The following is a 27,935-nucleotide window of genomic DNA, read 5'->3' on the forward strand; positions in this document are numbered from 1 at the left end:
TATCCACTTTGGGGGCAAAAACACAGACAGAATATTATCTGAATGGCGGAAGATTAGGAAAAGGGGAGGTGCAACTAGACCTGGGTGTCATGGTACATCAGTCATTGAAAGTAGGCATGCAGGTACAACAGGCAGTAAAGAAAGCAAATGGCATGTTGCCTTCAAAGCGAGAGGATTTGAGTATAAGAGCAGGGAGGTCTTTGATGCAGTTATACAGGGCCTTGGTGAGACCACACCTTGCGTATTGTGTGCAGTTTGGGTCTCCTAATCTGAGGAAGGACATTCTTGCTATGGAGGGTGTGCAGCGAAGGTTCACCAGACTGACTCCCGGGATGGCAGGACTGACATATGAAGAAAGACTGGATCGACTGGGCCTGTATTCACTGGAATTTAGAAGAATGAGAGGGGATCTCATAGAAGCATATAAAATTCTGACGGGATTGGACAGGTTAGATGTGGGAAGAATGTTCCCGATGTTGGGGAAGTCCAGTACCAGGGGTCATAGTCTAAGGATAATGGGTAAACCATATAGGACTGAGATGAGGAGAAACTTTTTCACCCAGAGAATTGTGAACCTGTGGAATTCTCTACCACAGAAAGTTGTTGAGTCCAGTTCATTGGATATATTCAAAAGGGAATTAGATGTGGCCCTTACGGCTGAAGGGATCAGGGGGTATGGAGAGAAGGCAGGAGTGGGGTACTGAAGATGCATGATCAGCCATGATCATATTGAATGGTGGTGCAGGCTCAAAGGGCTGAATGGCCTGCTCCTGCACCTATTTTCTATGTTACTGCCCAGAAATGCATGTTTCCTCTCAAACTGTCCACTTACCGCCTAGTGGTAAATTCCACAGTCATTACCGCCGGGCGGTATTCGATACCGTCCGCCGATATATTACCGCCCAAAAATTTCAGCCCAAAATGGAAGTTTCAGCATTTAAGATCCGATTATCACCGGACCTTAATACCGCCCTGAAAAAGCAGGTCTTACTGGATCTTAAGTGGGTGGTATAGACACAGATCTGACAGGTTTGTTTGATATTACACAGACCTTTATAGTTCTCCACAGTTTGATGTATTTTTAAATGTACTGTAGTATTTTCTAGTGTTAGGCAATAATATAAATGGTCTAATAAAGCCTTATTTACTCCTTACTCCTTTAGTCTCTCTCACTCACTAATCTCACTCACATTAATGTCACTCACCCCCAGTCTCTTTCCCCTTCCCCCCACCGGTCTCTTCTCCTCCCTCACCGCCCCCCTGCCACGATCGCATTCAACTCCGCACACACAGCGATCGCACTCCTCCCCCCCCCCTCCCCCCCGCACCACTTCACGCCGTCGACATGAAGCACCTGAAAACCGCAGGAGCGCGCGCCAGCGGCATTCCAGTGGTTGAAAAAGACGCATCCACCGGAATACCACTAAAGATCGGGCGGGGGCGATTTAAATGGAAAATCCAGCCCATGATCTTAAAATTGGAGCTAGGCCATTCAGAAGTGAAATCGGGAAGCACTTTTTCCTCAAAAAGGATGGTCCTCTGTCCCAAAAAAGGCTGTGGATGCTGGGACAATTGGAACTTTCAAGACAGATCAATAGATTTTGTTAGGTAATGGTATCAATGGATATGGAGCAACGGTGGGTAAATGGAGTTGAGGTACAGATCAGCCATGATCTCATTGAATGGCGGAGCAAATCTGAGGGCCTGAATGGCCAACTCCTGTTCCTAATGTTCCTTTGACAGTAATCACAGCTTGTCCTCCAAAGGGAAGGACTTCAAGGTGAACATGTTTATTAACCAGATTTCAAAAATTGAAAGTATGTTACCGCACATAGTAAATTACAGTCCACCCTTCCCTGGTAGAAGCTGGAAAAATCTGGAAGCCTGGCTCAGTTTATAGCACACTTCACCTCTGAGTCAGAATTTTATTGGTTTAAGTCCCATTCCAGGGCTAGAGCACATAATGAAGGCTGATACTGAGGGAGTGCTGCATTGCCGAGGCCCTCCATATGTTATGGTGGTTCAGCTGGGAATTTAAGATTCTGTGGCACTATTGGGACAAAGCCGGAAGTTCTGCCTGCTCAACATTTGTCCCCTAGCTAACACCCTCAGAGATTAACTAGCCACTTGTCTAATTACTGTTTGTGGGATCTTGCTGTGAATAAAATGTCATTTTGCTTTTAGATATCTTTGACAGATGTGTAAATATTAATAGGTGTGAGCCGTGGCTCAGTGCTAACTGAGTCAGAAGATTGTGGCTTCGTGACTCACTGCAGAGACTTGAGTACATAATCTATGCTAACATTTCAGTGCAGTACTGAGGGAGTGCTGCACTATTGGATGTGCCATATTTTGGATGAGATGTTAAACCAATGAACCATCTGCCTGTTCAGGTGGACATAAAAGATTCCATGTCAATTTTTTTGAAGAACTGCAGGGAGTTCCTCTGGTGTCCTGGTCAACATTTCTCACTCGGTCAACGTCACTAAAATAGGTCATCTGGCCATTTATTTCATTGCTGTTTGAGAGTCCTTGCTGTGTGCAAATTGGCCACTGCGTTTCCCTACATTACACAGTGCCTACACTTCAAAAGTACTGTGAAGCACTTTGGAATGTCCTGTGGATTTGAACGATGCTATATAAATGCTAATTCTTTATCCCCTTCTTCTTTCCTTCCCTTATTCTATTCTTTTTCTACATTAAAGAGACAAAACTCCTGTTGGGATTACTGTATTTACTGATGATAAATGCATTACTGGGAGATAATACAGTTATCGTGAGCGGGTTGCATGATGAGTGATGCAGAATCTTGAGTGGGGAGTCTAATCAAACTGAAGACAGCAGCACCAGCTGCATATAGAAAGCTACTGCTTTATCAATGTGTAGAGGTTAAACTTCAAAAGTGTATGGGTACAAGAGCAAGATTTTTTTCTGCAAGGTAGTGAGCAAAGAAATGCCTTTAATAACTTCTAAAATGTTTTATTTTTGCCCCAGTACATGTTGCTTTGAGAGAATCTGAATCATCACATGGAATACCCTCTGGTAATAACTCTCAAATCTCTTTCAGCTCCTGTTCTGCATGTCTTGACCAAAAAGTTGCTTTACATTCCATATTATTGAAATGTAGCCGACAGCCACATAGGAATTTAATTTCCTTGGCAGCATACTGCTGAGTGTGTTCATTGAACATTCCTTTTGCGCTATTTTAATATAAACCTGAGGGCATCATACAGTGAGCTAGCAGAGGAAATTAAACCCCACCACTATAGGAAATTAAACCCCATGATGTTTAAAACGAATTGCAGCCTGCTGTAGCATTGCTTTAGGTTATTTTCACACAGTTCCTTACCAAATGTTAAACCTGCATTCCTCAATAGGAAGCACGTGGACACATTTGCTGCCATGGAAACCATATAATCCATGAATGGGCTTTATACTGTTAGTTACATTACTGGAAATTTCTCCCAACACTAAACGGGTTAATTAAATTGAGCTCCATTGTGAGCGTGTAGACTCATCAACACCTCAATTATTTGAATGGCAAAGCATCAGTCAAGGGAGTTTGGAGTCTAAACTGCAAATCAGTTCCAATTCTCTTTTGCTTATATTGCCAGCTCAAATCAGCCAGAGTTCCTGCTGTTGATCATTATCCATCAGCCCTGTTGGATGTTCTAATTAATGGATAACTCCCCCTGGAAAAAACTGCTTCCAACAATCATTTTGTAATTGAATTTGTTTAGTTCGGCTACTGAGGCATGTCCTTGGGTGTATCATAAGTGCAGACAACTTAAACTTTTAAAATGTGTGAAATGGTAAAATAAGGAGGTCATTTGTTACTTGGAAAATACTTGGAATGCAAGTGGGATAGAAGAGCAAAGGGATTTCTGAGTACAAATACACAAATCACAAAGTATCGACATAAGTTAACAAAGCCATAAAAAAGCAAACCAAGCACTAGGATTTATTTCTAGAGGGATTAAATTGAAAAGTAAGGAAGTTAGACTTAAATTTGTATCAAACGTTGATTAGACCACACTTGGAATACTGCGTACAATTCTGGTCGCCATATTATAAATAGGATATAGATATAATGCAGAGGGTGCAAAAAAGATTTACAAGGACGATACCAGAAATGTGAGGGTATTACATATCAAGAAAGGATGGACAGGCTAGGTTTCTTTTCTCTTGAAAAGAGAAGACTGACGAGTGACCTAATAGAGATCTTTAAAATTAGGAAAGATATTGATGAGAGTAGATACAGAGAGTGTGTTTCTACTTGTGGGGAAGAGCAAAACTAGAGGCCATCAATATAAGATAGTCACCAAGAAATCCAATAGGGAATTCAGAAACTTCTTTACCCTGTAAGTGGTGGGAATGTGGAACTCGTTATCACAGGGAGTGGTTGAAGCAAATAGTATAGCTGCATTTAAGGGGAGGCTAGATAAGTATATGAGGAAAGGAGAGAGTCTGGATAAACGGGTCCTTTTCAGAATGGCAGGCAGTGACTAGTGGAGTGCCGCAGGGCTCAGTGCTGGGACCCCAGCTCTTTACAATATACATTTAGATGAAGGAATTGAGTGTAATATTAGTGGGAAAGCGGGTTGTGTAGAGGACACAGAGAGGCTGCAAAGAGATTTAGATAGGTTAAGCGAATGGGCTAAAGTTTGGCAGATGGAATACAATGTTGGAAAGTGTGAGGTCATCCACCTTGGGGGAAAAAAACAGTAAAAGGGAATATTATTTGAATGGGGAGAAATTACAACTTGCTGCGGTGCAGAGCAGGTGCAGCAGGTAATCAGGAAGGTGAATGGAATGTTGCCCTTCATTGCGAGAGGGATGGAGTACAAAAGCAGGGAGGTCCTGCTGCAACTGTACAGGGTATTGGTGAGGCCACACCTGGAGTACTGCGTGCAGTTTTGGTCACCTTACTTAAGGAAGGATATACTAGCTTTGGAGGGGGTACAGAGACGATTCACGAGGCTGATTCCGGAGATGAGGGGGTTACCTTATGATGATAGATTGAGTAGACTGGGTCTTTACTCGTTGGAGTTCAGAAGGATGAGGGGTAATCTTATAGAAACATTTAAAATAATGAAAGGGATAGACAAGATAGAGGCAGAGAGGTTGTTTTCACTGGTCGGGGAGACTAGAACTAGGGGGCACAGCCTCAAAATACGGGGGAGCCAATTTAAAACCGAGTTGAGAAGGAGTTTCTTCTCCCAGAGAGTTGTGAATCTGTGGAATTCTCTGCCCAAGGAAGCAGTTGAGGTTAGCTCATTGAATGTATTCAAGTCACAGATAGATAGATTTTTAACCATTTAAGGGTTACGGGGAGCGGGCGGGTAAGTGGAGCTGAGTCCACGGCCAGATCAGCCATGATCTTGTTGAATGGCGGAGCAGGCTCGAGGGGCTAGATGGCCTACTCCTGTTCCTAATTCTTATGTTCTTATGTATCTCCAAGTTTGCAGATGACACTAAACTGGGTGGCGGTGTGAGCTGTGAGGAGGATGCTAACAGGCTGCAGGGTGACTTGGACAGGTTAGGTGAGTGGGCAAATGCATGGCAGATGCAGTATAATGTGGATAAATGTGAGGTTATCCACTTTGGGGGCAAAAATGTGAAGACAGAATATTATCTGAATGGTGGCAGATTAGGAAAAGGGGAGGTGCAACGAGACCTGGATGTCATGGTTCATCAGTCATTGAAAGTTGGCATACAGCAGGTGGTGAAGAAGGCAAATGCTATGTTGGCCTTCATAGCTAGGGGATTTGAGTATATGAGCAGGGAGGTCTTACTGCAGTTGCAAGGCTTTGGTGAGGCCTCACCTGGAATATTATGTTCAGTTTTGGTCTCCTAATCTGAGGAAGGACGTTCTTGCTATTGAGGGAGTGCAGCGAATGTTCACCAGACTGATGGCAGGACTGACATATGAGGAGAGACTGGATCAGCTGGGCCTTTATACATTGGAGTTTAGAAGGATGAGAGGGGATTTCATAGAAATATATAAGATTCTGACGGGACGGGACAGGTTAGATGCGGGTAGAATGTTCCCGATGTTGGGAAAGTCCAGAACCAGGGGACACAGTCTTAGGATAAGGGGTAAGCCATTTAGGACTGAGATGAGGAGAAACTTCTTCACTCAGAGAATTGTTAACCTGTGGAATTCCCTGCCGCAGAGAGTTGTTGATGCCAGTTCATTGGATATATTCAAGAGGGAGTTAAATATGGCCCTTACAGCTAAGGGGATCAAGGGGTATGGAGAGAAAGCAGGAAAGGGGTACTGAGGGAATGATCAGCCATAATCTTATTGAATGGTGGTGCATGCTCGAAGGGCCGAATGGCCTACTCCTGTATTTTCTATGTTTCTATGAGGGAGAAGGGAATAGAGGGTTATGCTGATAGTTAAATGAGGAAAGATGGGAGTAGGCGCGAGTGGAGCATAAACGGCAGCATGGACTAGTTGGGCTGAATGGCCTATTTCTGTGCTGTATATCCTATGTAAATAAAATCTAAACTTCCAAAAACTCCGCTGCTACAAATTGCTTTGATACTGATTTTGTGCTGTGTTCATATCGCTGGCTCCTCAAGAATTGGTTTCGCAGCAGATGGCAACCCAAATGTAAACTTTAAAAGGAAAACTGCAGATGCTGCAAATCTGAAATAAAAACTGCAAATACATAGCAGGGCAGTCAACATCTAAAAAGGGAAAAGACATATGACAGAACTGATGAAGTGTACAGACCCAAAAATGTCTTGTTACAAATGCTGACTGACCTGCTGTGTATTTCCAGCATTTTTTGTTTTTATTTCTGCAAGTAAATTTGCTAGATTCACCAAGGCTGGCCACTGGGGAAATCTGATTTTTTTTTTAAAACTGGAAATACTATGAAACCTTAAGATTTCAGTTAGAATACAGTGTGCAGTATTGGACTCTACACTATAGAAACTATACTGAGGCTTTAGAGAGGATACCACATAGATTCATCAGTATACATTCAAGGTTAGATTTTAAAAAAAGAAAGATTTGAAAAATTGGGAGCGCTGTCCCACAGACTAATCAAGCAACAGCCTGACATAGTCATACTCACAGAATCATATCTTTTAGCCAATGTCCCAAACTCCTCCTCCACCATCCCATGGTCTGTCCACGAACAGGACAGACCCACCCAAGGTGGCAACACAGTGGTATACATTTGGGAGGGAGTGGTCCTGCAAGTCCTCAACATTGACTCTGGACCATATGAAATCTCAAGGCTTCAGGTCAGGCATGCGCAAGGAAATCTCCTGCTGATTACCGCCTACTGCCCTCACTCAGCTGATGAATCAGTACTCCTCCATGTTGAACATCACTTGTAAGAAGCACTGAAGGTAGCAAGGGCACAGAATGTCCATCAAGAATGGCTCGGTAGCACCACTACTGCCCAAGCTGGCCGAGTCCTGAAGGACGTAGCTGCCAGATTGGGCCTGCAGCAGGTGGTGAGAGAACCAACACGAGTGGAAAAACCTACTTGACCTCGTCCTCACCATTGTACCTGTTGCAGATGCATCTGTCCATGACCGCATTAGTAGCAGTGACCACCACACAGTCCTTGTGGAGACAAAGTCCCTTTTTCACACTGAGGACACCCTCCATCGTGTAGCATGGCACTACCACCATGAGAATATGAGAGATTCAGAACAGATCTAGCAGCTAAAAATTGGGCATCTATGATACGCTGTGGGCCATCAGCAGCAGCAGAACTGTATTTCACCACAATCTGTAACCCCAGCATTTCCCTCACTCTACCATTAAGCCAGGGGATCAACTCTGGTTCAATGAGGATGGTAGAAGAGCATGCCAGGAACAGCACCAGGTATACCTAAAAATGAGGTGCTAACCTGGGGAAGCTGCAACACAGGACTACATGCATGCTAAAAGCGGAAGCAGCATGCTGTAGACAGGGCTAAGCGATCCCACAATTCATGGATCAGATCAAAGCTCTGCAGTCCTGCCACATCCAGTCGTGAATGGTGATGGACCATTAAACAACTAATGGGAGGAGGAGTCTCCATGAATATCCCCATCCTCAATGATGGCGGTCTCAGCAGGTGATGCAAAAGACAAGGCTGAAGCATCAACTTCAGCCAGAAGTGCTGATTGGATGATCCACCTTGGCCTCCTCCTGAAGTCCGCACCATCACATAAGCCAGTCTTCAGCCAATTCGATTCACTCCACGTGATATCAAGAAACGGCTGAGATTACTGGATACAGTAAAGGCTATGGGCCCCGACAACATCCCGGTGTAGTGCTGAAGAGTTGCGCTCCAAATCTAGCTGCGTTTCTAGCCAAGCTGTTCCGGTACATCTACAACACTGACGTCTATCCGACAATGTGGAAAACTGCCCAGGTAGATCCTGTCCACAATAAGCAGGACAAATCTAATCAGGCCAATTACTGCCACATCAGTATACTCTCAATCATCAGCAAGTGATGGAAGGTGTTGTCGGCAGTGCTATGAAGTGCTCACCGATATCCAGTTTGGGTTCCACCAGGACCACTCGGCTCCGAACCTCATTACAGCCTTGGTCCAAATATGGACAAAAGAGCTGAATTCCAGAGATGAAAATGACTGCCCTTAACATCGAGGCTGTATTTGACCGAATGTGGCATCAAGGTGGCCTTGTAAAATTGAAGCCAAAGGGAATCAGGGGCAACACTATCTACTGACTGGAGTCATACCGAGCACACAGGAAGATGGCTGTGGTGGTTGGAGGCCAATCATCGCAGCTCCAGGACATTGCTGCAGGAATTCCTCAGGGAAGTGTCCTAGGCCCAACCATCTTCAGCTGTTTCGTCAATGACCTTCCCTCCATTATAAAGTCAGAATGACACTGAACACTTCGCCTTCATTAGCGAACATCCCCTCACATAATGGAGCAGTCCATGCCTGCATGCAGCAAAACCTGGATGACATTCAGACTTGGTCTGATAAGTGGCAAGTAACATTCGCGCCACAGAAGAGCCAGGCAATGACTATTTCCAATAAGCGAGAGTAATCACCACCCCTTGACATCCAGAGGCACTACCATCACTGAATCCCTACCATCAACATCCTGAGGGTCACCATTGACCAGAAACTTAACTGGACTAGCCACATAAATACTGTGGCATGAGGAGCAGGTCAGAGGCTGGGTATTCTGCAGCGAGTGTCTCACCTCCTGACTCCCCAAAGCCTTTCCACCATCTACAAGGCAGAAGTCAGGAGTGTGATGGAACACTTTCCATTGCCTGGATGAGTGCAGCTTCAACAACACTCAAGAAGCTCGACACCATCCAGAACAAAGCAGTCCGCTTGATTGGCATCCATCCACCACCTTAAACATTCACTCTCTCCACTACCGGTGTACTATGGCTGCAATGTGTACCATCTACAAGATGCACTGCAGCAACTCCCCAAGCCTTCTTCGGCAGCACCTCCCAAACTCACGACCTCTACTACCAAGAACAATGGTGGGCAAATTACCGCCCGCGGTCCATATCTGGCCCGCCAAGTCATTCTATCCGGCCCACTGGATGGGACAGAAATAGAATGCGAGCCGAAGCTCGAGCTGCACATTCGTCTATCCACTTTCACTTCTCATGGGTCAGAGATAGACCCGAGGCAGCCAAGGAAAAACCATAGTAATACTTCATTCAAATTAATAATGCGCAAAAGCGATTTTCCTTGGCCCGATTTTAAAAGGATCCGTTCCATGATTCTGGGCCTCAATGGCAGACATCCATACCCAGAATGCACTGCGTATTTGAATATGCCCTATCCAATTTAGATTGGAGTCATGGCTGCTCACCACCACAACTATTTTACCGAAGAACATGATCAGCGTTGCATCTTTCCTCTCCCGGTATCCAGAGTACGACGGCAGGGGAGTTCTCACTGGCATCAATTGGGACGGCATTAGTAATCTTCACAGAGGGTCATAAAGATGACTGAGGTCTAGAATTGATGTTGACACAGGCTCTAAAGAGAATACAGTTCTATTTCACAGCATTGATTTACAGAGACCAGAAGATACCATAAAATGCTCAACTTTTATCTTTGATTCATTTCTAAGCAGTATCGAATACATATTGTGTATGTAAGATAGCATCTGACTGCTATCTGAATTTATGTTAATGCAATGTTTATGTTTATGCAATGTTCCCTCTAATTTTCTTTCGCACACGGTCCCTTTAAATTTGTTGTGCCATCGGCATTATGCAGCCAAGGCAGGAGCTAGAGAGCAGCCTGTGCAAGACCGCACAATTGTTGCGTGACCGTGCAGCCATGTGCCATAGGGGGAACATTGGTGGCGGCCCTCAACAGCTCACCAAAACTTGTTAAGTGGCCCTCTAGCCCAAATAATTGCTTATCCCTGACCTCATCATCCATCATCATCATAGGCAGTCCCTCGGAATCGAGGAAGACTTGCTTCCACTCCCAAAGTGAGTTCTTTGATCGCTAAACAGTCCGATACGAGAGCCACAGACCCTGTTGCAGGTGGGACAGACATTCGTCGAGGGAAGGGGTGGGTGGGGCTGGCTTGCCGCGTGATCCTTCTGCTGTCTGCGATTGACCTCTTTGACCTCTTCATGCTCTTTGCGTTGAGACGAGAAGAGTGCAACGCCCTCCCAGATGCATTACCACCACCTCGGGCGGTCTTCGGCTAGGGTCTCCCAGGTATCAGTGGTAATGCCACACTTTACCAGGGAGGCTTTGAGAGTGTCCTTATAACGTTTCCACTGCCCACCTTTGGCTTGTTTACCGTGAAGGAGCTCCGCATAAAGCTTTTGCTTAGGGAGTCTCGTATCTGGCATGCGAACTATGTGGCCAGCCCAGCGAAGCTGATCGAGTGTGGTCAGTGCTTCAATACTGGGGATGTTAGCCTGGACGAGGACATTGAAGTTGGTGCGCCTGTCCTCCCAGGAGATTTGCAGGATCCTGCGGAGACATGGTTGGTGATCTATCTCCAACGACTTGAGGTGCCATCTATGCATCGTCCATGCCTCAGATCCATACAGGAGGGCGGGTATTACTACAGCCCTGTAGACCTTCGTGGTAGATTTGAGGGCCTGATCTTCAAACACTCTTTTCCTCAGACGGCCGAAGGCTGCACTGGCGCACTGGAGGCGATGTTAAATCTCCACATCAATGTCTGCCCTTGTTGATAAGAGGCTCACGAGATATGGGAAATGGTCCACGTTGTCGAGGGCCGCGCCGTGGATCTTGATGACTGGGGGGGCAGTGCTGTGCGGCAGGGACAGGCTGGTGGAGGACCTTTGTCTTACGATGTTAAGCGTAAGGCCCATGCTTTCATATGCCTCAGTGAATACACTGACCTAGAAGGACAAGGGCAGCTGGTGCGTGGGTACACCACTACCTGCAAGTTCCTCTCCAAGCTACGCACCATCCTGACTTAAGTACAGTATATCGGCGTGCCTTCATCGCTGGATCAAAATCCTGGAACACCCTAACAGCACTCTGGAAGTACATTCACCACACGAACTGCAGCGGTTCAAGGCGGCGGCTCACCACCACCTTCTTGAGGGATTAGGGATGGGCAATAAATGCAGACCTTGCCAGCGACGCACATATCCCATGAACGAATAAAAAAAAATTATATAGCGCCTTTCACGACCACCGGATGTCCCAAAGCACTTTTGAAGTGTAGTCACTGTTGTAATGTAGGAAACACGGCAGCCAATTCGTGTACAGGAAGCTCACACAATCAGCAATGTGATAATGACCAGATAATCTGTTTTAGTGATGTTGATTGAGGGATAAATATTGGCCAGGACACCAGGAATAACTCCCCTGCTCCTCTTCGAAATAGTGCCATAGAATCTTTTACGTAGAGTAGACAGGGCTTCAATTTAACGTCTTATCGGAAAGATGGTGTATCCAACAGTGCAGCATTTCCTTAGCACTGCACTGGATTGTCAGCCTAGATTTATCTGCCCAGTCTTTGGAGTGGGACTTGAACCCACAACTTACTGACTCGGAGGCGAGAGTGCTACCCCCACTGAGCCATGGCGAACATTGATAGGTGGATAAAGGAAAAGGGATATGGGAACAAGATTGACAAATGAGATTAGAACTGTTTAATCGTGTGGAGGGTAAGCGCCGACACAAACTGGTGTCTTTCCATGTTGCAACTTGTATATATTTCACTCAGCAGGTCAAGCATTATCTGGAGTGAATAGAGAAGCTGACATTTCAGATATGGATTCTTTGTCAGGACCCACATCCGGAATATTAATTCTTTTGTTCTTACTAACCTATGCTTTCAGCATTTTCAGATTTCCAAATCTGCGTTTATTTTTGTTTTTTTTAAATAAGCAAGTGTTTCTGGTCTTTGTGAACCCAGTAAGTTTACCTTGGAGTTGTCGCCAGCTGCCTGTTACCAGCACATCGGGAACCAATAGTGCTAATCCAATATAAAAGCAGTTTTTGTAACTTTTGAGATCAAACATTTGCCTCCCTTGGAGTCCAAAGTATCCAAATTTAAAACCAAGTTGAACTTAGTATGTTCAACCTAACTCAGGTGTGTGCCTGGAATTTCAGCATTATGGAGTATGTGTTTGTACAATGTGGCTATCTGAACACTGCGTGCTTATATTTAGTATCTACAACAGCTTGCATATATAGTGCCTTTAACAGCATGGGTAGTGCATTTATAGTATTTTCTAAAGCCTAGAAATTACTGTGCGATATTAGTGTACCAGCATCTAATATATTTGCATAAGGTTACTTTATCCATTATTTTAACCTGTAAATGAGTTAATGCCTCCATAAAAATAACATTCACAGTTAATGTTATACAAATGCGTTAAGCATTTCTATCCTAATATCATGCAGAGTCATTTATAGGCTTAAATGATTGCAATAACAATAGAAAATGCTGGAAACAACCAGCAGCTCAGGCAGGATCTGCAAAGAGTGAAACATTGGTAACGTTTCAGGTCAGTGACCTTTTATCAGAACAGTTCTGACAAAAGGTCATCAACCACGAAACGTTAACTTTATGTTTCTTACTCTCTGAAAATCATTCCTATTGCCCCCTGGACCCTGACCCTACTACTGAACATCAAGCCATCATCTCCCAGAGCATCACTGACCCCACACCCTCTGATGAAAAATTTAAAACCAATTCTGATGAAAGTTCATTAACCTGAAACGTTAACTCTGTTTCTCTCTTCACAGATGCTGCCTGACCTGCTGAGTATTTCCAGCATTTTCTGCTTTTAGTTCAGATTTCCAGCATCCACCACACTTTTGTTCCTTGAATTATTAATGCATTTGTTGGGCTGAATTCATATATTTTGACTCTCTGTTTTGTTCCTGCCATTGATGGCTTTCAAATGTATATGTCCCTCTCAGGACTTAATCACATAATCCAGGCTGATAATGTGTTGCAATACCAAGAGAATTGCATTGTTGAAGGTGCTGGTTTTCGGATGAGATGTTAAATCGAGGCCCCCTCTGATTATTCGCATAAAAGATTATTTTCGCACTTTTTGAAGACGAGCAGGGAGCTCTCCCGTTGTAAATTTTGAGAATGGCCAGATTCGATGGGAACATAGTTTCTGAATTAGTGGAATATCAGTTATGTGCAAATTTCTGTTGGTTTTTCTTCCAGTTAAGCTGCTATAAGTCCTTTGCGACTTGGTTCAAATTGTCACCTGCTATGGCTGCAATTGTCAGCAATATACACATGAAACCGACATTTATCAAAAGTTTGTTTTAACATAGTAATTGCATTTACAGGTTCAACAGGCTACAGCTGTGCCGTATAAATGTTGCTGGCCAGTGTCGTGTAAACTGTGTGCTTCAAACAACACAACTGACGCAATAAACTCAAGGACAATGGCACTGGAAGAACAAGTAGCTATGCTGGACCCTTGCTTCCACCCAATATTGTCACTCCATTGTGGTACGGCTAGCTATGTAACCGTATTTTTTTTCTATTCCCAACAGTTTCTTATCAAAGTACTGCATTTGTTTTACTTTTGTTTTCTTAGATAACTGGTTTGAATGTTGACAGAGGATCTTTATTCTTGTACTGTGTTATATTTCTTTATTTTCACATTTTCTCCCATTCTTTGCTAAAATAATTGACTCTGGTTAGGGTTGACTCTCGTCACTATAGATGCTGACAGTCCTGTGGTGTATCACCCAGCTGGCTATCCTTCATATGTAAACCTAGGCAGTGAGTGTTGACAGGTTAGTTCACTGTGAAGGCTGTCACAGCTGAGTCTGATCCTGTCGTCTGCATGTGTATTTTCCAGCAGGAGTCACTGTATAAGGAACAGAAAACCTGGCTGCCTTCCCCCTAACCACCTACATCTCTAACTGGGATCATCTTTTGCTGTGTAGATCTCGCTCGTGGAGCGGTAATATAGCCAGCATTTCTGCTCCTGATTTCTATACAGTTGCTCCAGCTGTCATGGCTGAGAGGAACTAAATCAGCACAGAACTGAAGCTGGGACCCTGTGATCTGTTTGTCTTAGTGCTGCAGAGATGATACTTTTAGCCACTAAGCTGTCAGAGTTTTATTTCTGACAGCCATTTTTAATCATCATGAATTTCTTCAGCCAGAACTAAACCTAAGCATTAAAATTATCCTGTACATTAAATTCTCACTTTGTTGTTTACTTAAATCAATCTTTTGTAATTATTCATTAATAATAAATGTTATTTATATAACACCTTTAATGTAGTAAAACATCCTAAGGCGGTGTTAGAAGACAAAACAGATAAATTTGACACCAAGCCACAAAAGAAGAAATTAAGGCAGATTACCAAAAGCTTGGTTAAAGAGGTAGGTTTTAAGGAGCGTCTTAAAGGAGGAAAGAGGGGTAGAACGGCGGAGCGGTTTAGGGAGGGAATTCCAGAGCTTAGGGCCCAAACAGCTTGGCCACCGATGGTTGAGCAGTTATAATGAGGAATGTTCAAGAGGGCAGAATTTGAGGAGCACAGACATCTTGTGGGGTGAAAAAGATTACAGTAATAGAGAGGGGTAAGGCCATGGAATGATTTGCAAACAAAGATGAGAATTTTGAAATCGAGGCGTTGTTTAACCGGGAGGCAATGTCGGTCAGAAAGCACAGGGGTGATGGGTGATCGTGGCTTGGTGTGAGTTAGGACACGGGCTGCTGAGTTTTGGATGACCTCAAGTTTACTTAGTATAGAATGTGGGAGGCCAGCCAGGAGTGAGTTGGAGTAGTCAAGTCTAGAGGTAACAAAGGCGTGAATAAGGGTTTCAGCAGCAGAAGAGCTGAGGCGGGCAATGTTACGGAGGTGTAAAATGCGGTTTTAGTTATGCCACGGATATGTGGCTGGAAACTCATTTCAGGATCAAATATGACACCTAGGTTGCGAACTGTCTTGTTCATCCTCAGATTGATGCTAGGGAGAGGGATGGAGTCAGTGGTTATGAATCGCAGTTTGTGGCGTGGACCAAAGATAACGGCTTCGGTCTTCCCAATATTTAATTGCAGAAAATTTCTGCTCATCCAGCACTGGATGTCCGACAAGCAATCTGACTATTTAGATACCAACCAGGGATCAAGAGAAGTGGTGGAGAGGTAGAGCTGGGTGCCGTCAGCATACATGTGGAAACCGAGTCCCTGTTTTCGGATGACATCGCCAAGGGGCAGCATATAGAGGGGGCAAAGGACAGATCCTTGGGGGACACCAGAGGTAACGATGCAGAAGTGGGAAGAGAAGCCATTGCAGGAGATTTTATGGATACGATTAAATAGATAAGAATGGAACCAGGCGAGTGCATTCCCATTTAGATCAACTGATTTACCATCACATCTGTTAATGTCAATAAATTGCCTGTTCAAGAACTCATTGGGTTTTATTGTTATGTAATTGAGAGGGGGAGGAAGAAGGTCTTTGTTTGCAAACTGAGCCCTTTCCATAATTCTTGGTAGGGCACAAGTTTTCTAACAATTCAAATGGCTTAAATAAGTGCTGTACCAGAGGAAAGAAAAACCACAGTAATCACAGAGAAAAGTAAGTAACTCAACAAAAAATGATTCACAGCTGTGTTTCTTTAATAGTTCAATGTATAAACATTGTAAAACTTCCCTATAAATTAATAACTTTTTAAATCGGGTTCTAATATTCTGAATTCCATTGAGATAATTTTCCGGACTTGTGTGCAGATTTGGTGCTTGAACTGCTTCACCCTGTTCAAATTATCTTGAGAACATTTTTTGAGCAAAAACTGCAAAATTATCGCAATAGTTTGAATTAAGCAATTTTAGTAAAACAGCAAAGCAAACAACACTTAACAATTGCTTTGATGTTTCATGACATTTTTATTAATGCATATGATCAAAGTCTGAGCAGTATAGAAACTGCGCAATGCAAACTTCAGTTATTTCTCTAAATGATCAGTGATTGGTTTGCCTCCTGCTGACAGCAGATTCTTCCATAAAGTTGTCAGTTCTGCTTAGTGCAGAGCGAAGTTCCATCAGGACATCTGGCACAGCTGTCAGCCGCTTCCTCAGCAATTGCACACAATTGGATAATGTGGCTTTGGTGGGGGCTGGGTCCTCCAGCTTCTGGATCCACTCGGTTGGGCCTCTTCCTCACTCTCACTAGCAGCGGCATTCTCCCACACAGCATCAATATTTCCTGTCAGGTTTTGGGTATTTGCGCTAGATATTTTCTTGGCTTTAAACAGCTTCCCACTGGTTCTGTAGTTTAGCTCCACTCCAGCGGGGAGCTTATCAACTGTGAGGTGGAGCATGGCAGTGAGGAAGATTGAGAAGAGGGTTGGGGTGATGACGCAGTCCTGCTTGACCCTGGTCCGGACATGAATTGGGTCTGTGATGGATCCATTGGTAAGGATCACGACTTGCATGTTGTCATGGAGCAGGCGGCGTATGGTGACGTACTTTTGGGGGCATCTGAAACGGAGGAGGACGCTCCATAGACCCTCGCGGATGACATTGTCGAAGGCCTTTGTAAAGTAGGAGGCCAGGCCAGGTCCAAGACCACTCCAACCTCTGACGGCGAGCTACAGTACGCGGATGACGCCTGCGTCTGTGCACACACAGGCTGAACTCCAGGACATAGTCGACGTATTTACCGAGGCGTATGAAAGCATAGGCCTTACGCTAAATATTAGTAAGACAAAGGTACTCCACCAGCCTGTCCTCGCTGCACAGCACTGCCCCCGCAAACATCAAGATCCACGGCGTGGCCCTGGACAACGTGGACCACTTCCCCTATCTCGGGAGCCTCTTATCAATCAGAGCAGGTATTGATGATGAGATCCAACACCGCCTCCAGTGCAGCCCTTCAAAACTGTCACCAAGCTCATGGTCTACAAGGCCGTAGTAATATCCGCACTCCTGTATGGCTCAGAGACATGGACCATGTACAGGAGAAATACCACCAGCGATGTCTCTGCAAGATCCTGCAAATCTCCTGGGAGGACAGACGCACAAACATTAGCATCTTCGTCCAGGCCAACATCCCCAGCATCGAAGCACTGACCACACTTGATCAGCTCCGCTTGACAGGCTACATAGTCCGAATGCCAGACACGAGACTCCCAAAGCAAGCGTTCTACTCGGAACTTGTCCACGGCAAACGAGCCAAAGGCGGGCAGAGGAAACGTTGCAAGGACACCCTCAAAGCCTCCCTGATAAAGTGCGACATCCCCACTGACACCTCGGAGTCCTTGGCCATAGACCACCCTAAGTGGAGGAAGTGCATTCGGGAGGGCGATGTGCTCCTCGAGTATCGTCGCCGGGAGCATGCAGAAATCAAGCGGAAGGAGCGTGTGGCAAACCAGGCCCCCTGCCCACCCTTTCCCTCAAAGACGATCTGTCCGACCTGTGACGGAGACTGTGATTCTCGTATTGGACTGTACAGCCACCTAAGAACTCATGCTAAGAGTGGAATCAAGTCTTCCTCGATTCCGAGGGACTGCCTATGATGATGATGATTTCTTGGGTTTAGTATCACTGATCATTCCCATAATCAGAACTTATGATTACAATTGGGCATGTACCTTTTTAGTCCAATGCTTAGGTAAGCTATAACAAAACCCTATAAATCAAAACAGCAAATTCTTGCTCTATACACCAGCTATTGGAATGTCCTGTGACTCTCCTCTTGTTGAAAGGCAAACTGGACTTATCAGTTGAAAACAGGCTTTGAACTAATAGGTGGTATTATTTAAATGTAACAGAAGATTGGGAAGCTTTTAAAAGTCAGCAAAGAATGACTCAAAAAATGATTAAGAAAGGGAAGATAGACTATGAAAGTAAACTAGCATGAAATATAGAAACAGATAGCAAGAGTTTTTACAGGTATATAAAAAAGAAAAGAGTGGCTAAAATAAATGTGGGTCCCTTAGAGGACAAAACCGGGGAATTAGTGATGGGGAATACGGAGATGGCAGAAACTCTGAACAAATATTTTAGATCAGTCTTTAAAGTAGAGGACACTAAAAATATCCCAACAGTAGATAGTCAAGGGACTATGGGGGAGAGGAACTTAACACAATCACAATCACCGAGGAGGTGGTATTCAGTAAGATAAGGGACTAAAGGCGGATAAATCCCCTGGACCTAATGGCTTGCATCCTAGGGTCTTAAGAGAAGTAGCGGCAGAGATAATGGATGTATTGGTTGTAATTTACCAAAATTCTCTGGATTCTGGGGAGGTCCCAGCAGATTGGAAAACTGCAAATATAACGCCTCTATTCAAAAAAAAGTAGGCAGACAAAAAGCAGGAAACTATAAACCAGTTAGCCTAACATCTGTGGTTGGGCGAACGTTTCGTGTGGAGGTGCGGCGAGTGTTTTTGTGGTGGAGGAGCGGCAAATGTTTGTGGCGGAGGAGCGGCGAGAGATCGTGGCAGAAGTGCGGCGAATGAGGGTATGGAGCCCGGAAGAGCCGAGGGCCCAGGGGCAGCATGGGTCTGCCCACATTGCGATATCTGTGTGCAATAGGTCCGTGCAGCAGAGCAGGTCTCCAGTCGTCCTGGTTAACTCTTGCCACTGGATAAAGGCCTAGCTCTGTTGAGCCCGTGTGATGGCTGATGTGCAACGGTCACCACATGTTAAAAACAAATCCATGCATAGGCATCTTCCACCCCCTCAACTGGAGTTCAGGACTGGAACATCGGGTCCTTCATTGAAACATCTGCGAACTCATGTAGAAGCAAGTCATCCTCCTGTGATGATGATGATGGGTTGGGAAAATGTTGGAGTCCATTATTAAAGAAGCAGTAGCAGGACATTTGGAAAAGCATAATTCAGTCAGGCAGAGTCAGCATAGATTTATGAAGGGGAAGTCATGTTTGACAAATTTGCTGGAATTCTTTGAGGATGGAACAAACAGGGTGGATAAAGGGGCACCAGTGGATGTGGAGTATTTGGACTTCCAGAAGACATTTGACAAGGTGTCACATAAAAGGTTACTGCACAAGATAAAAGCTCACGGGGTTGGAGATAATATATTAGCATGGATAGAGGATTGGCTAACTAACAGAAAATAGAGAGTCGGGAAAATGGTTCATTCTCTGGTTGGCAATCAGTAACTAGTGGAGTGCCGCAGGGATCAGTGCTGGGACCCCAACTATTTACAATCTATATTAACGACTTGGATGAAGGGACTGAGTGTAACGTAGCCAAGTTTGCTGACGATACAAAGATGGGAGGAAAAGCAATGTGTGAGGAGGACACAAATAACCTGCAAAAGGACATAGACAGGCTAAGTGAGTGAGCAAAAATTTGGCAGATGGAGTATAATGTTGGAAAGTGTGAGGTTATGTACTTTGGCAATAAAAAAATCGAAGAGCAAGTTATTATTTAAATGATGAAAAATTGCAAAGTGCTGCAGTACAGCGGGACCTGGGGGTCCTGGTGCATGAAACACAAAAGCTTAGTATGCAGGTACCAATGGAATCTTGGCCTTTATTGTAATGGGGATGGAGTATAAAAGCAAGGAAGTCTTGCTACAGTTATACAGGGTATTTGTGAGGCCACACCTGGAATACTGCGTATAGTTTTGGATTCCATATTTGAGAAAGGATATATTTGCTTTGGAGGCAGTTCAGAGAAAGTTCTCTAGGTTGATTCCGGAGATGAGGGGGCTGACTTATGAGGAAAGGTTGAGTAGGTTGGGCCTCTACTCATTGGAATTCAGAAGAATGAGAGGTGATCTTATCGAAACGTATAAGATTATGAGGGGGCTTGACAAGGTGGATGCAGGGAGGATGTTTCCACTGATAGGGGAGACTAGAGCTAGAGGGCATAATCTTAGAATAAGGGGCCGCCCATTTAAAACTGAGATGAGGAGGAATTTCTTCTCTCAGAGGGTTGTAAATCTGTGGAATTCGCTGCCTCAGAGAGCTGTGGAAGCTGGGTCATTGAATAAATTTAATACAGAAATAGACAGTTTCTTAACCGATAAGGGAATAAGAGGTTATGGGGAGCGGGCAGGGAAGTGAACCTGAGTCCATGATCGGATCAGCCACGATCGTGTTAAATGGCGGAGCAGGCTCGAGGGGCTGTATGGCCTACTCCTGCTCCTATTTCTTATGTTCTTATAAATAAACAGTAAATAAACCATGAACATGCACAACTTTTTTTGATGCATAAAATAATAAAAGCTTGTTTTCCCTCTAAACATAGACTTGAACCAAAATTTCCTTGCTGTAACTTCAATCTGGCCGAGGCTCCTCACTAGACTGGCACAAAACCTAAACACAGAGCTCTTTGGTTGTTGTCTGACCAACTGATTGTAGCCTAATTAACAAATGGAGCCTAATATAATCCTGTATTTGGAGATCCCTATCCACTGAGTTGTCTGCCAAAGGATCCTATAGAATCGTAGAATAATACAACTCAGAAGGAGGCCGTTTGGTTGCAATATGCCTGTGCCGGCTCTTTGAAGAACTATCCAATTAGTCTCAATCCCCTGCCCTTTCCCCGTAGCCCTGCAAAATGTGCCCCTTCTAGTATTTATCCAGTTCTGTTTTGAGAGTTATTGAATCTGCTTCCACCACCCTTTCAGGCTGTGCAGTCCATATCATAACATAAGAATTAAGAGCAGGAGTTCCATACTGCCCTTCGAACCATTCAATAAGATCATGGCTGATCTTCGACCTCGACTCAACTTTCCCGCCCGATCCCCATAACCATTGATTCCCCTAGAGTCCAAAAATCTTATCGATCTCAGCCTTGAATATACTCAATGACTCAACATCCACAGCCCTTTGGGGTAGAGAATTCCAAAAAATCACAACCCTTTGTGTGAAAAAGTTCCTTCTCATCGCAGTCTTAAATAGCTGACCCCTTATCCTGAGACTATGCCCCCTAGTTCTAGACTCTCCAGGCAGGAGAAGCAACCTCTCAGCATCTACCCTGTCAATCCCCCTCAGTATCTTACACGTTTCAATGAGATCACCTCTCATTCTACTAAACTCGAGACTATAGACTCGAATCTTTCCTCAAAGGACAACCCTCTCATCCCAGTGATCAATCTAGTGAACCTTTGTTGCACCCGCCTCTAAGGCAAGTATGTCCTTCCTCAGATAAGGAGACTAAAACTGTGCACAGTACTCCAGGTGAAGTCTCACACGTCTCAACAATCTGTTACCAACTCTTCTGCCACTGGAAACAGTTTCTCCTTATTTACTCTTATCAAAACCATTCATGATTTTGAACACCTCTATTAAATCTGCATTTGTCCTCTGCTCTAAGGAAAACAACCCCAACTTTCCTAGTCTCTCCACACAACTGTCTGTCAAATACACTACCACAGGCTGGGCCTGATTCTTTGATCTATGCTAAGGCAGCTACTGTAGACATGCTTCCATGCAGATCTATGATCCAAATATCTTTGAATTATACTAATACAAAAGGAAATAGACGAATTTATAATTATATTCGATCAACAGCCATCTATCAATATTAAACGGATAGCCAATCTTTGAGAATGGCCAGGATGTCTGTGATTGAATGTGATGGCTCTGATCAATTAAACAATGAACACGTTCGACAATCTATTGTGCTTGCCTTTGAAACATGCACATTGTGGAGCAATGCAGCCAGCCTGTCTGGATTCTGAGTTAATTGCTTTTCTGTTGAGAAGTATTGTGAGAGAGCTTGGTATTATCAAAATCAAAAATTGAATCCAGTCGGTCAGCAATCTGGATATTGAGACTTCAAAATCGTATCAACACTTGGCAATAGTTCACAACTTGTGTGCTGGCTTTTGCAACGTAGAACTTGTGTTCAATGATTCACTGCTTAATGGTCAGCCATTAGTATGTGATCTTCAACTGTGTTAAATACAGCTTATTCTTTTGCATCTTCTGCTGGTGAGACAGATTTAATGCCAAAAACAATTGGCAATGATTCTGCTTTCAGCTCCTCCTATGATGAATGCAGTGTAAATGGCATGCGGGTATGCCAGCATCCTACATTGCAATCACCTTTTGCACCAAACATTTCGTATAGTTCATAGAATAAATCACACCAGCATCATTGCCTGATCACCGATGTCAAGTTTGGCTGTATAAATATTAGCCCCCTTTGCATTTAGATGCTTGCACTTAATGTGAGCCCCACAATTATCAACTACCAAGGGAATTTTTCTACCCTGTGATGCCAAACTTTGGTGAAAGTGATGAAGCCGCAACTCAGAAAGCAACAGTCAACCACTTAGTAGGTTACAGGCAGAGTAACATCACCACCACAACAACATTGGGAGCTTTTGGAATTCCCAATCACCAGAGAATTTAAAAAAATCCCCAGTCATGCTAGTCCTCAATCATGATGGGAATTCACTGCTTGGCTTTTACTCACCTGAGCAATTTTGTTGATGAAAGCCAGCATTCTCCATAGGGTGCAATTTTTTTTTTTTAAGATCAGTTTCATTAATATTAAATAAGTCTTTGTCCTTACGAGATAAAATTTCAGGAATTTTATCATGCCGTTCTCAATGCTTATTAAGGAACATCACTTGCCTACCCATGTATGGACCTGGACTTGATTTGTGTGGTGGTTTTTGAAGTGGCTGTTCCACCATGCAGAAACAAGGTTTGTTCCAAATTCTTAGGCAAATTCATTTGCCTTTTCCAGCGAGACGAGGTTAGCTACTCCAGCCTGTTTGAAGCAGCTCAGCATAACAGAGACAGGCTGAGGTAGTCTCTCCCTTTGACTGGGAAAATTCTGCTGGTTCTCTTTGTTTTTCAGATAAGTTGAAAGTGTGGTGGGAATGATAAATTTCTGTCCCACAATTTTCTTCCTTACTCCAGGATGCCGCTCCACATATTTGATCTTGTATTTTTCCTCAGTGGGAAGGGTTTTGTACTTCTCACTAACCCTATTCTCTATATGCACTCTGGTATGGAAGGACTGGCGTACTTAGGCATATGATGGGGTTTAATTCAAATTTAGCTTTGTCTGGACAGGACCCATTTATGATAGGAATTTAACAACCAATATTTGAATTGAGGTGCAATTAAGCAATTCATTTTCAATTGATGAGATTTTGCATGATTTCCATTCAAGCCAAAAGAATTAAGGGTATACAGTAGAAATTAATATGATAAACACTGATAATGAAGGATATTAGCCATTTACCAGTATTGAGCATTGATTCTCTTGTATGTCTCTACATTTTGCACAATAGCCTACATCTAAAAACCATATAAATGCCACAAAAAAACTGTCTGTTGCTGAGATTGTTCATGGTGGGAGTTCTGGAACTCATTTGGAGGCTCTGAGCTCACTTCTGCACTATTTTTAATGCCCTGGTTAAGGCAAGCATATTAATCAACACCCTAAAAATAGCACTGAGGAAATTAAGCTCTGTGAAACAGATGTCCCAAGGATTTTGTCTGAGCTGCCTAGGTGTGTATCATGTAGCTTCACAGGCAACCTATAAAGTTTAAATCCATGCTCCCATTAATTTCAGTACAGGGTACATCTAAACTGGCTGATAACGAACAGTTCTTGATGTTCTGACTAGGAATTATCCACCAGTGAGATAACAGTGCAAGAAATAGGGCTCAATTTTCCCCAGTGATTTGCGCCGTTTTTTTTGGAGTAGGCTGTTTTTTTGGCATATTGAGTCAAATTTTTGGCGTATTTATTTTTTTTAAACTTTCCCCCTACGATCTGCGCCGGCGTAACTGACTTAGTTACAATTTTTCTAGGCCAGTTTTTTTTTTACGTCATTGTTTCTTCATGTCTGCGCCGGTTTTTTCAGTTGTTCGCAATTTGGCCAACATTTTTTTCTATTACGTTGGTGTATCTGGCCACTCACGAAAAACCTTCTGGTGAGTTAAGAAAACCAGCGCACATTCACAAATCTACGCTGAAAGATGCCATTGTTTTTAAATCGAAGATTTTGGAGGGAGTCAAGAACACTGTCAAAATCAATAATAAAGTTCAACATTTTTTTAACCTGTCATCGTAGAGATGTAAATTTTGTTGGATTTCACAAGTTTTCTCTTTTTTACTTAGTTACACACCACCAGTGAACGTCTTGAAGGCTTGGAGGGTTGTAGGTTTGGCCGGCAGAATCGGCCTTGCATCCGGACACAGTGGCTCGTGGTTCGGCTACAAAACAAGCCATGGCGGGGGGGAAGAGATAGCCGATCTTGCGGCTTGTAGCCCGGAGAGGGAGGTCACAAGACACAGGGTGGGGGAGGGGGGTGGGGTGGTGGGAGAAAGAGAGGAGAGGTCACAAGACCTTTGGGTGTGGTCCATCTATACAGACCTTGGGGAGAGAGAGAACGCGAACCTGTGCTGCCTGCTTTTCTGCCGTTTTGAGCTTCTTCGAAAGTTTAACTTTAAGTATGGAGGCAATACTGACAATGCCATACCTTGTGCGAGCCTTCTGCATCATGGTGCTACGTAGGAGACAATTGATTAGAGCTCATCGCATCAGGAATATCAAAGCTCGTAGGGTGCTGCGCAGGAGGCCTTACCCACCTCGGGTATATCGAGACAGGCATTCGTACCTGCACCTGAGTGATGCTGGTGGTGGCTGGTGTGCAACACGTTAAAAATATCCACGCACAGGCATCTTCCACCCCCTTAATTGGAGTTCAGGACTGGAACATCGGATCCTTCATTGAAACATCTGTGAACTCGTGGAAGCAAGTCATCCATGTTCGAGGAACCGCCTATGATGATGAATGATGCAGACTGTGTCAGAAGGCTGCATTTCCGCAAAGAAGTTGTCCATGAGATCTGTGAGTTGGAGAAAGCAGACCTGCAGTCGAGAAGCGTCAGGAGAACTGCTTTGTCAGTTGAACTGAAGGTTACAGCTGCACTTTCATTCTATACCTCCAGATTGTTTCAAGCTACAATTGGGGATGTGTGCGCCATCTCAGCATGCAACACATGTCTCCATTTACCAGGTCAGGGCTGCACTGTATGCATGGAGGAATGACTTCATCAAGTTCCCCATGACTGCCCAAGCAATCCATGACAAGGCTGTTGGCTTCTCCAGGATTGCTGGCTTCCCAAAGGTACAGGGCTGCATTGATTGTATCCACGTCGCCTTTCAAGCACCTTTGCAAGATTCCCGAGATGCACAGGAAGAGAAAAGGCTTCCACTCCATCAATGTGCAGCTCCTGTGTGACGACATGCATCGCATCATGTCAGTCGATGCAAGATACCGTGGCAGCACCCATGATGCATTCATCCTACGCGACAGCGTTATATCTGCCATGTTTGAGCAGCAGCCAGAAGGGCAGAGCTGGCTACTGGGAGATAAATGGTACGGCCTCGCCACCTGGCTCATGAAGCCCCTTCGCGTAACCCGGACGGAAGCTGACCGTCAATACAACATGTCGCACATTGCGACGCGCAGCATCATTGAGAGGACCATTGGCATATTGAAACAGCGTTTCCGCTGCCTGGACCATTCCGGAGGCTACTTGCTGTACTCCCCTGAGATTGTCGGTCAGTTCCTTGTTGTGTGCTGCATGCTGCATGCTGCATAACTTAGCCACCATGAGGCAGCAGCGCCTGGTAGTGGAAGACCCACCTGTGGTGAGAGTGGCTGATAATGATGTGGAAGATGCAGGTGATGAGCAGGAGGAGGACGAGGATGAGGAAGCCATGCTAGTGCCTGAGGGCGGGCCATCGTGCTCCTTTACCGATTGCTCGAGCCTTGCGCCAGCAGCTCATCCGTGAACACTTTACTGATGCCTGAGGGCTCAACGACAACTATTCCACATGGACATGTTTATTGTTTGGAGCTGTTCCGTAATGTTGTGTTGTGTTAATGGAACATGATTCAGTTTTATTGTAAAATATATTTTATTCAAAAGTTTACAATGTACTTAACTTTACTAAAATTATTCTTGTATCAAACTTTACTTTAATATCACTCTTTAAGATCACTTAAAAACTTTAATATCACTTATAAACTTGTAAATTTACATAACTTACAAAAAAATGTTAATTTGAGAACAGTTACAACAGTAACAATAATAACAACAGCAGCAAAGAAAGGCTGCACCCATCTCTCCTCCCCCTTATTCTAGGACCACCCGCTGCGCTTGGTCTTAGACACTCCACCACCCCTGCCCGCAGGCGGTAGCGCAGTGTTTCTGGGCTTGGTGCCAAGCTTATTCCTTCTAACATCTCGGGTACTGCGCATCTCTTGAGGGTGGGGGACTTCAGCGTCAGGCAGCAAGTTAGAGGGCCCGGCTTTGGGCTCTTCAGAGGCTGGTGTGGGGATTGCAGTGGGAGTGGCAGTTGATTCTGCCATTGGGCGCGGGGTCTGGGCGTGTTCCCTTATTGCAGCAGCTAACTCTAACATGCCGTCCCTCATGCACCCTGACAGTGTCTCAGCGGCCTGCAACATTCCCTCCCTAATGGCTAGTGACGTGGTTTGCACTACCTCTGACATTCCCTCCCTCATGGCCACTAATCCCTTACTGATGGTCCCGGATCTTGTTCCCATTTCTCATGAGAGTTCTGTTACTTCTCCTGACAGTCCCACTACCTCATCACTCACCCCACTGCTGGTGTCCAGGAGTGATCGAGTAAGGTCAATGCACTCCACAGTCAATGACATCATCTGAATCACATCTGTGACATCCTGCAGCTCAGGAGAGCGTGGTCAAGCTGGGACGGTGGGGCCCTGGGTGTGCCTCGCTGCACCACACCACTGGCACCCGCAACCTCGGAAGGTGGGAAACCATGGAATGTCCCACCAACATTCAAACCACTAGTCACGGAAGGGGCTGGCACCTCCATGAGCGACACCTCCTCCATATTCAGTAGAGCAGTGGGAGCTTCATCCAGCTCCATTACTTCCCCCGGGTCCCCCCATGTTCTTGGTCTGGAGGGTTGGATTGGAAGATGTTCTCTTCAGGCTCATCCTCGTCTGAATCTTCTGCATTGTCAGGATTGGCCTTAAGTTCTGCAAAAGATAACAGAAGTAGGCTCACTAATCGCAGGCCAGGCAGCAGGTTGACTTGAAGGGCCACGATGAATTTGCACGCATTACCCTCTCCCTGGAGTGTGGGCCCAGCTTGTGCAGTACTGATTGTTTTTTTCCAGGCAGGACCTACCAAAGCAGCGACCCTCTCTTCCAAGGGCGTCAGTGGGTGCAGATTTGCTGGGCCTCCTCCGGTTCGAGTTCTTTCCCTTTTGTTATGTGCCACTTTCTTCTGCAAAGATAAAAATGCAACATTTTAGAGAGGGTGTCTTTCTGCTGGGTGGGACACATACAGCTGGTCACATTTACAATTGCATTGAATAAATGAAAATATTACTTACACTAACTACTTGACCAAGGTCCAGCCATTTCTTTTTACATTGGCTTCCCGATCTCGTGGTGTTCACCATTGCACAATAATCTTCTGCAATCTAGTTCCAGCGTTTCTTCTTTTCTTTTGGTGGAAC

General features: G+C 44.6%; 1 protein-coding gene across 10 annotated transcripts in view; it reads left to right on the forward strand.

Moving 5' to 3' along the window:
* The window catches only part of kansl1l (KAT8 regulatory NSL complex subunit 1-like), a 321,460-nt gene that overhangs the window by 246,590 nt on the left and 46,935 nt on the right, over positions 1-27,935 (forward strand). For 8 of the 10 annotated variants that reach the window (XM_070876265.1, XM_070876263.1, XM_070876266.1 and 5 more), the window contains one exon: positions 13,786-13,951. The exons of 1 other annotated variant lie outside the window; for it this stretch is intronic. In XM_070876265.1, coding sequence (XP_070732366.1) covers positions 13,786-13,951 — 166 coding nt within the window. Of the gene's footprint in view, positions 1-2,992; positions 3,043-13,785; positions 13,952-27,935 lie in introns of those variants that run through there. One more of the 10 variants, XM_070876273.1, reaches the window with a different exon arrangement.

This window comes from Pristiophorus japonicus, chromosome 3, assembly GCF_044704955.1.
Source record: "Pristiophorus japonicus isolate sPriJap1 chromosome 3, sPriJap1.hap1, whole genome shotgun sequence".
Taxonomy (NCBI): Eukaryota; Metazoa; Chordata; class Chondrichthyes; family Pristiophoridae; genus Pristiophorus; species Pristiophorus japonicus.